The sequence below is a fragment of the Lactuca sativa genome, chromosome 8 (assembly GCF_002870075.4).
Source record: "Lactuca sativa cultivar Salinas chromosome 8, Lsat_Salinas_v11, whole genome shotgun sequence".
NCBI classification, from domain to species: domain Eukaryota; kingdom Viridiplantae; phylum Streptophyta; class Magnoliopsida; order Asterales; family Asteraceae; genus Lactuca; species Lactuca sativa.
Window position 1 is genome coordinate 235,339,762 of NC_056630.2, and position 12,636 is coordinate 235,352,397.

A 12,636-nucleotide genomic window follows, 5' to 3' on the forward strand; every position below is an offset into this window, starting at 1 on the left:
CATTCCCTCTGACAGCAGACTAATTCGGACGATCAAGGAATTCAGGGCAACTGGTCCTAGGGAACTTACACCGGAGATGCTAAAGTCAATCCATGATGCTGACAAACCGGTTCCCAGGGGAAAAAAGGCGGACAAAGGGAAGCAAGTGACCAAAGCTGCTAAAGGTCCTTCTCCTAAGAAGAGGAAACAATCGAAACCTGCTCAGTCCCCGCAGCCGAAGAGAAGGAAGACTCAACCGAAGCGAAAGCTTTTTATTCCCTCTTCTTCGACTGAATCAGAAAACGAGAGTTCGGGTTCGGACGGCTCTCAAGGAGGCGAAACCCCTCAAAGAGGCAACACACCACCTCCATTACCTACCCCAGAGATGGAACCTCATAATTCACCAGTTCCTTCACCTCCTCCAACCATTCCTACTTCCATTCCGACCATAATCCCCACTACCACTATTCCTCCAACCTCTTTCCCTATACCACCACCCATTTTCACAACTGCAACCGAAACACCACCAGTAACCGAAACCCCACCCGTAACCCAACCACCTCAAACCGAAACCCACACTCAACCACCACCCGGAAGTATCCCCACACCCACTCAACCTGAACCAACCAACACAACCACACCCCCAGCTTCACCACCTCCTCAATCTCTAGATCATGCCTCTGATGGAGATAACCCGTTTCTTGGCGGTGATAACGTGAACTTCGATTCGGTCTACTACAGTCCGTTTCAGGTTCAAAGTGATGAAGAGGACGATGCTCCAGTGACAAAGAAGCATCTTAAGGAGCTCAACGAGAAGGTTGACCTACTTCTCGCCTCATCTTCCACCCAACAGTCCTCTCTCTCTGAAGCTGCACTTCAGAAGATTGTTGATGCCTTCTCCAGGGCTCAACATGATTCGGTAGCCTTAGCCACTGCAGCCATTGACGCCTCAACCAAGGCCTGTGAGGCAGCGACCGAAAAAGTCGATAAACTATTCTCCGACGCTTCTATCCTGTTGAAGTCCTTACAGGAAAGCGCCGACGCCACAAAGACAACTTTGGAACCGATTGTTCAGCAATTGGCAAAGTTTGTTTCTACGGAGTTGACCTCCTTTGCTACACTTCGCCAATCCCTAAGCGACGACAACTCGGCCCTTCGTGCCTCCATCGACGAGCGCCTCGCTAAGCTTCAGGAGGATCTCGCAGCTGAAAATTCATTGATGGACGTCCTGGCGAACAAAACAACCGCCCTCAAGATCAAGAGCACGCAACTTTCAAACTCACAACAACAACTTGAGGCTCTTCGATCCGAAAGGGAAGTCATCAAGACATGTGTTTCGGATGTACACGCTGCCTTATCAAACATCCTAGAAGCACACGATCCCATTCTCAACCATTCAGTGAGGCGAACCCTTGCTGAAAAGCTTTCTCCTGCCATGGACCTTCTCAGCAAAATAGAAGGCTTACCGAGTTTTGTGTCCATTCTGAAACAAGGGGGAGAAGAGAAGCAGATCTGATCGAAACCACCTCCTTCCTCCAAAGCTACTCACACAACCAAACAGCCTCCGACTGGTCAAGCTTCGGGTTCGGGTGTGAAGGACAAAGGGAAAAACATAGCTGAGGAAGAAGATGAAGATGAAGATGATGAAACCATTGCTGACATGTTGAAACGAAAGAACAGTTGCAATGTGGATGATGATGTTAATCGTGTGGCGCGAGAGGTTGAAGAAGCCAAACGCAAGCAGAAGGAAGCCCACGATCTCCTTGAGAGCAGGAAGACTCTCTTCCCTGCCTAGACTCGGGAGCGCTTGATTAAAGAGGCCATAGATACTCCTAGCATCTTATGGCTCGAGCCAGTGATCTCGTTCGACTGCTTCAACTCTGTCGACTCGCAGTTCGACATGCCGCTGACTCGAAAGGCATTTATCTTCCACGCCTTCTCAAATATCTTTGAAGTCCCTCATCCAGATGCTGAACTTGATAGGGAGCTCATCGATTTCTATCTGAAGGCTGATCGTCCTCAGTACTTAACTTGGAGCGCCCAGAAGATAGTGAACGTTCGGGTCTTAAAGCCTTACACTGAAGGAAGGTTCATAAACGTTCGGTTCAAGGTGATTCGAGGATCTGCAAAAACCGCACATCATATCTCCCTAGCAGATCTACCGAACTTAAATCCTCATGATTGGATTGTCTTGCATAATATCCTTTTGACTAATGAAGTCGAATATGGTCCCATTATAGACCATATCAAAAGGATGTTAGTTTGTTACATCATGGAGGTTGCCCTTATGGATCAAGAGGTTGCCACAGTCTTCAAGAAGAAACCGAAGATAGCTCCTGTAGGATCGGCCAGTGGTGTCAACCAAATGAAGATGGGCAAGATCGACCCGAGACGCAACTCGGTTATGTTCACTAGAGCAGAAGGACATAAATGTCTCTTTGCTTTAGCTGACAAACACCTTTACACCACTGCTTGTCTGGAGCATGTGTTATCGATCATCAAAAGGTGTAAAGAGAATTCAACAGATGATGTAAAGTACTTCAACGACATGATCCAATGGTACATCAGGTTTAGACAGACAATACTCTCGCTCACCAAATGTCTGTTTAAAACCGTGAAGAAGAAGGTACCTGCCTCCGCTGCTGGCCCAAGTAACAAGTGAAGATCTCGCTCCAATTAACGCAAAGGGGGAGATTGTTGGGCTGAAGTTTTGTTGAAGATTGCGTTATTTGGGCTCGGCTGCTTATTTATTTAGTTTATATTCCGGTTTGGGCCTGTCCAACCGAGATCCCTTTTTGTTTATTATATAAGTATATGCTTGCATGCATATTAGGTTAATGATTAAAACGATAGATCAGAGCATAACGATAGAATTTACAGATTTCTTTAATCGTTCTTGTAACCTACTAATCCTCTACAGTTGATGTTCTTAATCGAGCTCTTCTGAGGATTTTGTTTTAATCATTCGACACGATTGATTCACTCTTGCCTTGTTCTTATTTTCGTGTTCTTGCTGTTTTTATAATTAATTACCTGTTTAAGATCTAAACGATCTTCATAGATTAAAATTTTAATCTTATCAATAATAATATCTAATTAGACAAAAGAAAAGGCAAATGCTATAAAAGTTTATAATACAACAACAATAACCAAATAAATCTTCATATAAGAACACATGATTTCCCACCTAAATTATACATGGAATTATAGAGGTGCTAACACCACAAAAGCAAAATAGAAGTAATCTAATGAAAAGTTCCATAAGAAGTTATTGTAATAAGAAGGCTATAAGTAGCTTCCTCAGGTACAAATCCCATAGCCTTCATCTCCTTAAAACTCCTAAAAGACGAAGTTGCAAAGATTGAAGATTATCCTGCAACTTTTTGGTTTCTTTCTCATCATGTTTTGCTTTCTCAGCCTATTTTTTTTAACAAAATAAACAACAAATAATTAATTTAATTATATAAGAAAACAATATAATAAATAAATGAAAGTAGTTTGCTAATTAATTACCAGCTGTTTGTACTTGAATAGCTCAGTGACATCGGTTTATTTTCTAGCTGGGCCATGTTCAACATCTCTCACTCTGCATGCAAAATTCAGGGAACAAATTGTTTCTCCGAAATCCGATGAACATCAATGTCTTACAGTCACCCCTTGCAAGAAAATATCAATCTACTTTTACTAATTTATTTATTGTAGTATTGTAATTTTATCACAACATTATGTAGAAAGAAAGCTCACCTGGAGCTATGAAGAATATGGGTAAGCTTTGAGTTCTAATATGGTTTAGATAAGAGACATACCTATAAGGAATGTGAGAAGTCTTGGATGCAAGAGTTGAAATCACACCAAATCAAAAAGCCACAAACTAAAATTGGTACACTTACATGTTGCTAAAAGCATCTCATCATGAACACAAATTGCACCAGAGATAACCAAACCAAACCCTAATCCAGGGAAAATGTAAGCATTGTTTGCCTGGCCAGGAATGAAGAGTTTGCCATCATACTCATAAGGATCAAAAGGATTGCCACTTAAAAATTGTTTGCTTGTTCAGCAGTGCACTCTGCTTGTGAGGTTGGATTCGAGAGAGCCATAATACGAGGTCTCTACATACAAAAATTATTATTTCATTAGTTTACTATTATACAATGATAAGGACATTCTTGTCTTTTTGCGCAAACGAGATAGCAAGATTGAGTCTGTATCCTACCTCATTGACAGTTGCCAAGGCTTCAATCACTTCTTTTGTAAATGTTTGTCCTACCCTTGATGTTCCTATCAGGATAGATGGCTTGATGGCCTGATAAATAATTGGAAATAAAACTAATTATTAGAAAAAACTAATCAAAAAGTTGATAAATGAAAGGAAAAAAAACATAAAATATTGTCCCACCTTAACAACATCCAAGAGAGTAGTGAGAGGTTCATGTTCATGAGCCCATGGTTGTATGAAATGTTGAAGGAATTCTTTACGAGAACTAACAATTAACCCCTTGGAATCCATTAGCCATATCTTCTTATGAGTCTCTTCCACAGGAATATTTGTCTATAAAAAACATTAAGAAAATAAATAAGCTTATTATATTTATGCTTATTATTATGTTTAACCATAAAGTTGGTACCTTCGTTGATATCTCAAGAGCTATAAGCTCAGCTATACCAGTTCCCGCCTGAAATTCGGTTTATTAAAGTAAGGAGATAATTTATGTGACGAATGTATATTAAAAATTAAATCTTCTAATGTAAAAGAAAAGATTTTTGTGCACAATTGACAAAAATAACCATGAATTGTCCATTCACCAAATTCTCCCCATGAGCTGTCACTCTCAATAAGCTACACAACAACATTTTCCATAAAGATTCCACCTTGATTTTATATTCACAACTACAATGCTATAACTGAATACACACACACACACACACACTTACTAGTGAGATTGGCTACTTAGCTCATTGGCATTGGTATATCCAAAAGATCTGACACAACTCCTGCTTTTGAGCAGTTCCCATACTTCATATATCTTGTACACAGGCACCTTAGAGAGTCCAGGAACTTCTTATGTTCCTTTATCTGATTGCTTAATTTCCAACTTGGATTTGTATGTTTATGAATAGATGTAGAAAACTAAGTAAGATGGTGTATGTAAAGATTCAAGAAAGCTTACTTTTTAGCAGGGTGTTCAGTGTCTTTAACTAAGAGGTCGCATATTTTCTCATTGTAAACTTCTAATTTGCTGACAAAGAGTTCATATCTCATGATATCACTTCTCTTTTTAGATATTTCAATAGTTGCTCCAGTGTTCGATAGTTCACTCCTCTGTGTTCAGGTGTTCCTTCCATTGTGAATGTTTTTCCCGTTCCAGTTTGTCCATATGCAAAAATGCATACGTTAAAGCCATCCAGGACTGATACCACTAGAGGCAAAGTTTGTGTAAAAACAACCTTTGCAAGTGATTGTGATAAGATAATTAGATGAAAATGAAAATGAATGATCACTGGAATTTGTTGTTGTTTACCTTGGTTGTCATCTGGTTTGAAAATATATATGGGTCAAGGTCCAAACAACCCCTGTTTTAAGCCAATAACAACAATGAACTCTTTAAGGATTTTCATCAAACAACTTGTGTGCGTCAATCTGAACTCAACCTTAACAGTAAAACAAATTCAAGTCGAAGTCTGAAAGTGTGAATGTGTCAAGGGCAGAATCATCCAAGAGTAGAAACAAAATCAACTTAACTCAATTGACAATTTTCAACAATCAATAATCGATTTTAATCAAATTATAAAAGCCTAAAACAAACACAACTTAACCCTCATATTCATCAGTAAATAAGACAAGTAGACGTGGAGAGGAGAGTAGAGACTAAACTTTGATAGGATTACGGAGGCCAGACGACAACGTCGGAGGAGGAGAAGATGGCGTCGGAGGAAGCGACTGTTATGGAAGCTTCAAATGGCAGCGACTGCTGTAGAAGCTTCAGAAGGCGAAGATTGGTTTAGCTTGGAGGATGATGACTGACGGATTGCGACAACGTGAATGGAAGAAAAGGACGATGTCGGAGGAGGGGCATATGACATCGAAGAAGAAGATGGCATCGTTTTATAAGCTTCATTTCATGCTTTCATTCGTTCCTTCAAACTACAGAGAGAATTTCAAAAAAGAAATGAAACAAATGCAATGGAGTGAGAAGAACCCTAGCAGCAATTCCAACAATTTGACACTTTTTCCATTATTATTTTTTCCTGTTGACCTTAGTTGACCGATTAGGGTGCCTAGACCCGATAACCTCCATCTTTGACTGATTTTGACCATGTCCGATAGTAGGGTCCGATTAGCAATAAATGTCGACGGTGGAGGACCGCTAAACGCCTAGACGTCGATTAATCGGCCACCTAGGCCGATATTTGCAACACTTATATATATATATATATATATATATATATATATATATATATATATATATATATATATATATATATATATATATATATAGTCAGTGACAACTGCTTTACGGTCACTGATTGTTTTTTTTTTCTTATAGTTCATCAGTGACCACTATTGGGTGGTCACTAATTGTTTTTCCCCATTTAAAGAGTAGACGTGTAGTTTTAAATAAAAGTAGTCAGTCATCACTATTTTTGGTCACTAAACCTCTAATACAGTGACCATTTTTTTTGTCAATAAGCTTCTAACATATTGACCATTATTCTTAGTCACTATATAGTTAACATAGTGACAATTATTTTAGTCATTAAATAGTTGTTATGATACGAAAGAAAAGTAGTTCAATTTTTTCGCGCTTTAGTGACCGAGTTAGTGACCACCACATATAATTCGTCATTAAATTTGTAGAATTATCAAAACTCAGTGACCACTTAAATTCTAGTGACTAAAAGATGCTTTCAGTGGCCAAATTTTAGGTCGTAACTAATAAGGACTTTTCATTTAGTGAATAGTAAAAAACAATGGATGACCCTACACACACGATAACCAAATTATTTCAATAAAACATTAAAATAAACATTTATCATTGATTACAAAAACAACAATGAAATTTATATGAGAATTTAACAATAAATATTATAACAAGATTAACATGACAATTACATCATAATCACATAAATAAACAATCCAAACATTACCGTCTTGTAATTTATGTATAGGCCTACCTCATCCAATGAGATAAGTTGTAATGAAGATCAACATTCTTTTCATGAAGTGACGTACAAAATTCACGAATATCACCGATTGAAATCACTATCATGTCATTTAGACTTCATTGCAGCATCGAATATCATGCTGAAAGCCTTCTCAGTGCAAGTCCGAAACTTCACAGGATCTATGAAACCTGTCTCAGCTCCTATAGTAACCCTCAACTGGTCCATGTAGCTCATTATCGTCACCACTAGACTCTGCAGAATCAGTATGCAAAACCCAAGCTAGATCAGTTAAATGGAGTAGAGATTATATATATAGTAGCAAAAATTGATGATACCTGTGGGGAATTGACGACCATGAAATACAACCCTTTAACAGGTTGATTCGAAAGTGCCATCTTTTCAACTGGTCCGATCATATTTGTCACTGCCATGCTTGGATTCCTTATCGTGTTGTGAACATATTGAGCTGCTGCCTTTAGATGGATTACGTACCCATGCCATTTCAATACAACTTAGATAATTAAAGATAGATAGAGAAATATAAGAATGCATTTGATCAGAGCTAACTATGTAGACATACCTCTGGACCTCTATATTTTCTCATTGATTCTAGTAGCATTCCAGTGAGATATACAGCAGCTGAGTTTCTCTTCCTTTTGATGATACTTTGTATTTCCTGAACAAATTTGAGCGGTTTCAAGGACTCATCATACTGGTGAAGTTGTGGCAATGAAATATGCAAGAAAGCAAACTTGTTTCCCCATAGACTTTTAGATTCCTGATTTTGACACATCTCATTGAGAGACTTGAAACCATTAATATATCTTGTGTTAAGTAACACTAAGGCCGTTGAGCTTTCATTTTTTGCTTCTTCACTCGTTACATCCATGTATAATCTTGTCCCCAGAAAGATGATTCCACAAATTACATCATTTATTGTCTGTGTAACAATATATTGAGAAGGATGAGACTAAGTAACAAGCTGAAAAATAATACATAGCATAAAAAATATACAGGATCATCATGTTAAGTGTTAACTACATATTTTATTCGAAAGATGTTTAAATAAAAACCATAAAAATATTAGAAACAATGAAAACCGATCATTCATAGTTTAATAACTTGGTTTTTTTGTTTATTTGTTTTTAATAGCTGTTTAGTATTTATAAAGATAATATATATATCAAAAATATAAATACTAATAACTTTTTATATTGTACTATAATTTTCATTATCCATTTAACTTATAAGTAAAACAATAATGTAACAACATTTACAGTTTAGTCATCACAAATTTCTATTAAGTTATGAATACATTAATATAATCTTTTTTGATCGATATCCATATCTAAATGTCTAAAATAAGAATTTTTTTTTTTTTCACAAGTTTTTTATTATAAACATTTGTTAGGAAATTAAAAAAATCTATTATATATATATATATATATATATATATATATATATATATATATATATATATATATATATATATATATATACACTGGAGCAACGGCAAGGGCAGCGGTTACTTGGTCGACGTGGTGCAGGCAAGAACAAATCGTCCGAGAAATCGAGTGGGAGAGAACCGATGATGGTGTCTATTAAAGGAGGAAAAAGGGTTTCTACAATTTTACTGTGTATGTACCCTATGGGGATAACTTGTCGCCGATGGGCACACATAAGATTTTATAGTGGGGTATAACTAGAAAGTCAGAGGTTGCACGATAGTAGAAAAAAATTCGAAAATTTTCGAGAAATTTTACACTGCGGCTAGAAAAGTCTAGGGTCGCACGGGCCACCGTGTGCCCTGTACTAAATCCGCCCATGTTGTCGTCCCTATACACTTATACAAAACGACGTTGTCCCATATTTTCCAGATAAATACATTTAAAAAATATGTATATATTTACGTTTATTTATTTTTTGGACGCTATGTTGTGCCTATAGCTTTTGGATACACGCAGAGAAAAAATTTCCTTCCTACCAAACCAATAGAGATGATTTATCGTCACTTTAGCTTTAGAAGTGAAAGTTTATTTGTCAACACTATAGCGACAATGGTTGTCCCTTAGGTTCCTCTGTAGGGAATTTGTTCTTCCTATAGGTTTTTGTCTTTTGTAGATGTTTATTCTTGTAGTAAAAGTATATATTACATACCACATGAAGGCATGACTTAATTTGCTTGATTTGATCTAGAGAGAATGTGATTGTCGTTATATTGATGGGATTGAACTCCACCCCTTTGTTGCCGGAGTGTATCGGGCTCCTTCTATCTTCCAAAAAACTGCTCTTTAAAACGCTCCAACCGAAATCCATAACAGTGTTTACTGCACAACTTAGTACCTGTGGCACACGACTAATTATGCTTTTAGGAACTTTTTCTGGCTTGAGAGAGTTCCGAAAAATTGGCAATGTTAATGGTAGAGAAGGATTATCTGCCCTTTGCAGACAAGAGAGAAGAGCACACATAAGAGAGTAACCATCACCAAGTGAATGGTGAAGCTTGAAAACAACGTTTCCAGACGCATTGCTTGTTGGGTACTTGATGATATGAATTTCCCATAGTGGCTTTGTTTGTGGTAATGGATCTTTCGCCATTTTTGATAGGTAATCATTGAAACAATGATCATATGATTCAGTTGATAATCCTTCAGGAAAACAAGGGATTCTTATATGGTCTTCCGCATTCACTTCTACTCTCTTCCACTGCTTCCCTCCCTGTTTGTCTTCCACCTGCTCATATAACCATGCAACCAGCAATTAATGGAATAGTAAGAAAAAAATACATGATCGATTTATTATATTTATGGGGTATACTTTTTCGGAATTGGTTGCTCACAACGTAATTTCTATTTCTATAGTTCCTACCTAAATCTTAAACACATATTACACTTCGTATAAACATGAAATAGATTTGTAAGAGCCATAACCAACATTTGCATGGTCAATCCAAGAGACAACAAGAGAGTAGCGATAGTAGTTAGAAAGGCAGTATTACCATAATGGAAGAGAAACGAGGGTTAATGGGAAGAAAGACATCGTTAACGAGTGCTAGGCTTGTAGAGTCATCAAATGGGTTCTCAAACTCCAAGACACAAAGAATAGAAATAGAAAGCACCGAGCTGTTGAAGTATTGCCCTGTCGGACTCACTGGCTCTGAAAGTACCACATCTTCCAGACCTCCTACCTTCACCCTCAAATCCATATCTTATATTTTGTCGTGTGTTTTGCTGCAAAATGCTCAAGTACTCTGTGACCTGGTTCGACTTGTTACAAGCTTAATATATAAGTACTTGTTGACTTGGTTTGCTCACAATTTATTATCTGGAAAGTTGCTCTTTCACACATAAGTTTGGTTGTATTTAAAGCAGTATGTTGCCATGGTTTGTACATCATGCTTAAAGATGATATATTATTTCTGGATTGAAGGAATGTGTGTTATGTCAATGGTGTTAATCAGTAATCACAGTTACGATCTGGCACATCTGTACATAGATATATAGTAGGCGTTGTACGATTAAATCATGTATTACATTTAGCCTCCACCAAAAGTATTTTGAGTACGTAAATGAAAGATTCTTTTACTTGGTCCTTTGCCAATGTAAATCAATATATATATTTTTTATTTATTTTTTTATTTACTGTTTTTTTACTGGCGGTAGAAGTTTACTAGTGTCTAAAGTCCCCACTTTTACCTTCTTTTGCCAATAACATCACCCCTAACTATTTTTAAAAGTTGCAAAAATGAAAAAGATGTCACCATCAATCTAGATGGCATAGGTAAAAAAAATGTACAGCCTTACAAGTTAGAAACTAAGGTATCATATCCACCATGAAATCTATAAACTTTAAATTGATCATCACATTAATTATTAATTATGTCAACTTGGTAATGTCACCTAATTAAATGTCACCTAGGATTCCACTCCATTTGGACCATTCCCTTTATCAGTTTATATCATGTATTCTGGATACTTAAAAACGACAAACTTTAGGCTGGGTGTGGGCAACATGTCATTATATGTTATCACGTCCAAAAGGTGTCACATCATCATCCTAATCATAGATGTGTGTTATAACATCCAAGATTGAAATGTACAACACAAAATAACATATAATAACATCCGTTTCCTATTTTATTTTATTTATTTTTGATGTTTTTAGTTTCTATGTTACGAATGTTTTTTACTTATTTATTATGTCATAATATTTATAATTATAATATAAATTAAAAATAACATTTAAAAAGTGAAAATAAAAATTTAAATCTTAATTAAAAATTAAAAATAAAAAATATTACAACTAAAGATAAAAACAAATTTAAAAACCTAAAATCCAAAACGAAAACACGAAACAAATTACATTTTCGATCTAAATTATTCAACTTCCGTGTCATCATAGATATGATCTGTCAATTTTTTTCGAAGTTGTTTGTGTTTTCGTTGGTTTTGAATATCAACGACTCTATTTAAGTATTCTTTTGTCTCTGGTTGAAAATGAATTAGTCCATGTTCCATTAGCGAATACTCTACAATGTTTCGTCCTTTATCTCCAATCAGCATGTTATGCATAATGACACATGCATACATAATATCTCGTAGAGTATCCAACTCATATGCTCGTGTCGAATGTTCAACGATGTGCCATTTTCCTTTCAGAACTCCGAAAGCACGTCCCACGTCCTTATGTGCTCCGTCTTGTCTTCTCATGAAAATTTTATCTCTTGGTTCTATCGGGCATCGAAGCGCTTTCACAAATGTTGAATATGGTGGGTTTATTCCGTATGTGAGGTAATACCCGACCTTATACTCATGGCTATTTACTGTGAAAGGAGCAGCCGATGCCTTTCTTGTCAAAAGGTCCTGAAATATTGGTGACTCATCAAGAACGTTTCCATAAGTGTTGTGACGCAACAATCTCTAATACTAACGAAGGCGATCCAAGATGACCACTTGTGTATTGACATTTCCACGCCACAAGATAATTTCTCCATATCCACTTTGCGCAATCAATGCTTCCAAGCATTCCCGAAAAAACATGTCATTCTTCATGTGTTGCATATAGGTGTTGCATGTCATTCAATGAAGGTTTGTGCAAGTATTTGTCACTGAAGGTTTCGATAACACCTCTCTACAATCTATACAAACTTTCTCGTGCAGTTCGCTCTGACATTTTCATATTGCAACAACACATTTTCGCAACCCTGTAAAACCTCGTTTACCTCTCGCATCATACCTCATTTGGAAATATTCATACCTAAACATATATTTAATTTTTTAAAACGAGTATTTAATAATCTAAAGAATGTATATTTAATTTTTAAAACAACTATTAATCTAAAGAAAATATATTTAATTTTTGAAACAACTGTAATTACAGAACCTGCTTTCAATTGCATTGGCTATCCATTGAAACATAATTTTTCCGCAAACAAAACATTCTTTTAAAATCTCTAGGTTGGTAGATATAATTATCTCCAAAATAATTGTG

General features: G+C 36.5%; 1 protein-coding gene and 1 pseudogene across 2 annotated transcripts; both read right to left on the reverse strand.

Moving 5' to 3' along the window:
• Positions 1-3,301: 3,301 nt before the first annotated feature.
• LOC128127928 (NADP-dependent malic enzyme-like) lies at positions 3,302-5,242 on the reverse strand (annotated as a pseudogene).
• Positions 5,243-6,973: 1,731 nt separating this feature from the next.
• LOC111877879 (wax ester synthase/diacylglycerol acyltransferase 4) lies at positions 6,974-10,432 on the reverse strand. 2 transcript variants are annotated; one of them, XM_042897654.2, is made up of 5 exons: positions 10,145-10,432; positions 9,304-9,879; positions 7,727-8,086; positions 7,482-7,619; positions 6,974-7,425 (listed from the first exon to the last, which is right to left on the reverse strand). In XM_042897654.2, the coding sequence occupies exons 1-5, from the start codon at positions 10,349-10,351 to the stop codon at positions 7,252-7,254; spliced, it is 1,455 nt and encodes a 484-aa protein (XP_042753588.1). In that variant the 5' UTR covers positions 10,352-10,432; the 3' UTR covers positions 6,974-7,251. The 2 variants fall into 2 exon arrangements, with proteins under 2 accessions (XP_042753588.1, XP_023730153.1); XM_023874385.3 differs by having other exon boundaries at positions 6,974-7,398; positions 10,145-10,422.
• Positions 10,433-12,636: the final 2,204 nt, after the last annotated feature.

Excerpts from the sequence above, each read along its gene's own strand:
- LOC111877879 (XM_042897654.2), bottom strand. The coding sequence starts at position 10,351 with ATGGATTTGAGGGTGAAGGTAGGAGGTCTGGAAGATGTGGTACTTTCA. Across the intron at positions 8,087-9,303 it reads TTAAGTCATGCCTTCATGTG|ACAATAAATGATGTAATTTG; the intron begins GTATGTAATATA and ends ATTGTTACACAG. Across the intron at positions 7,620-7,726 it reads GAAAATATAGAGGTCCAGAG|GCAGCAGCTCAATATGTTCA; the intron begins GTATGTCTACAT and ends ATCCATCTAAAG.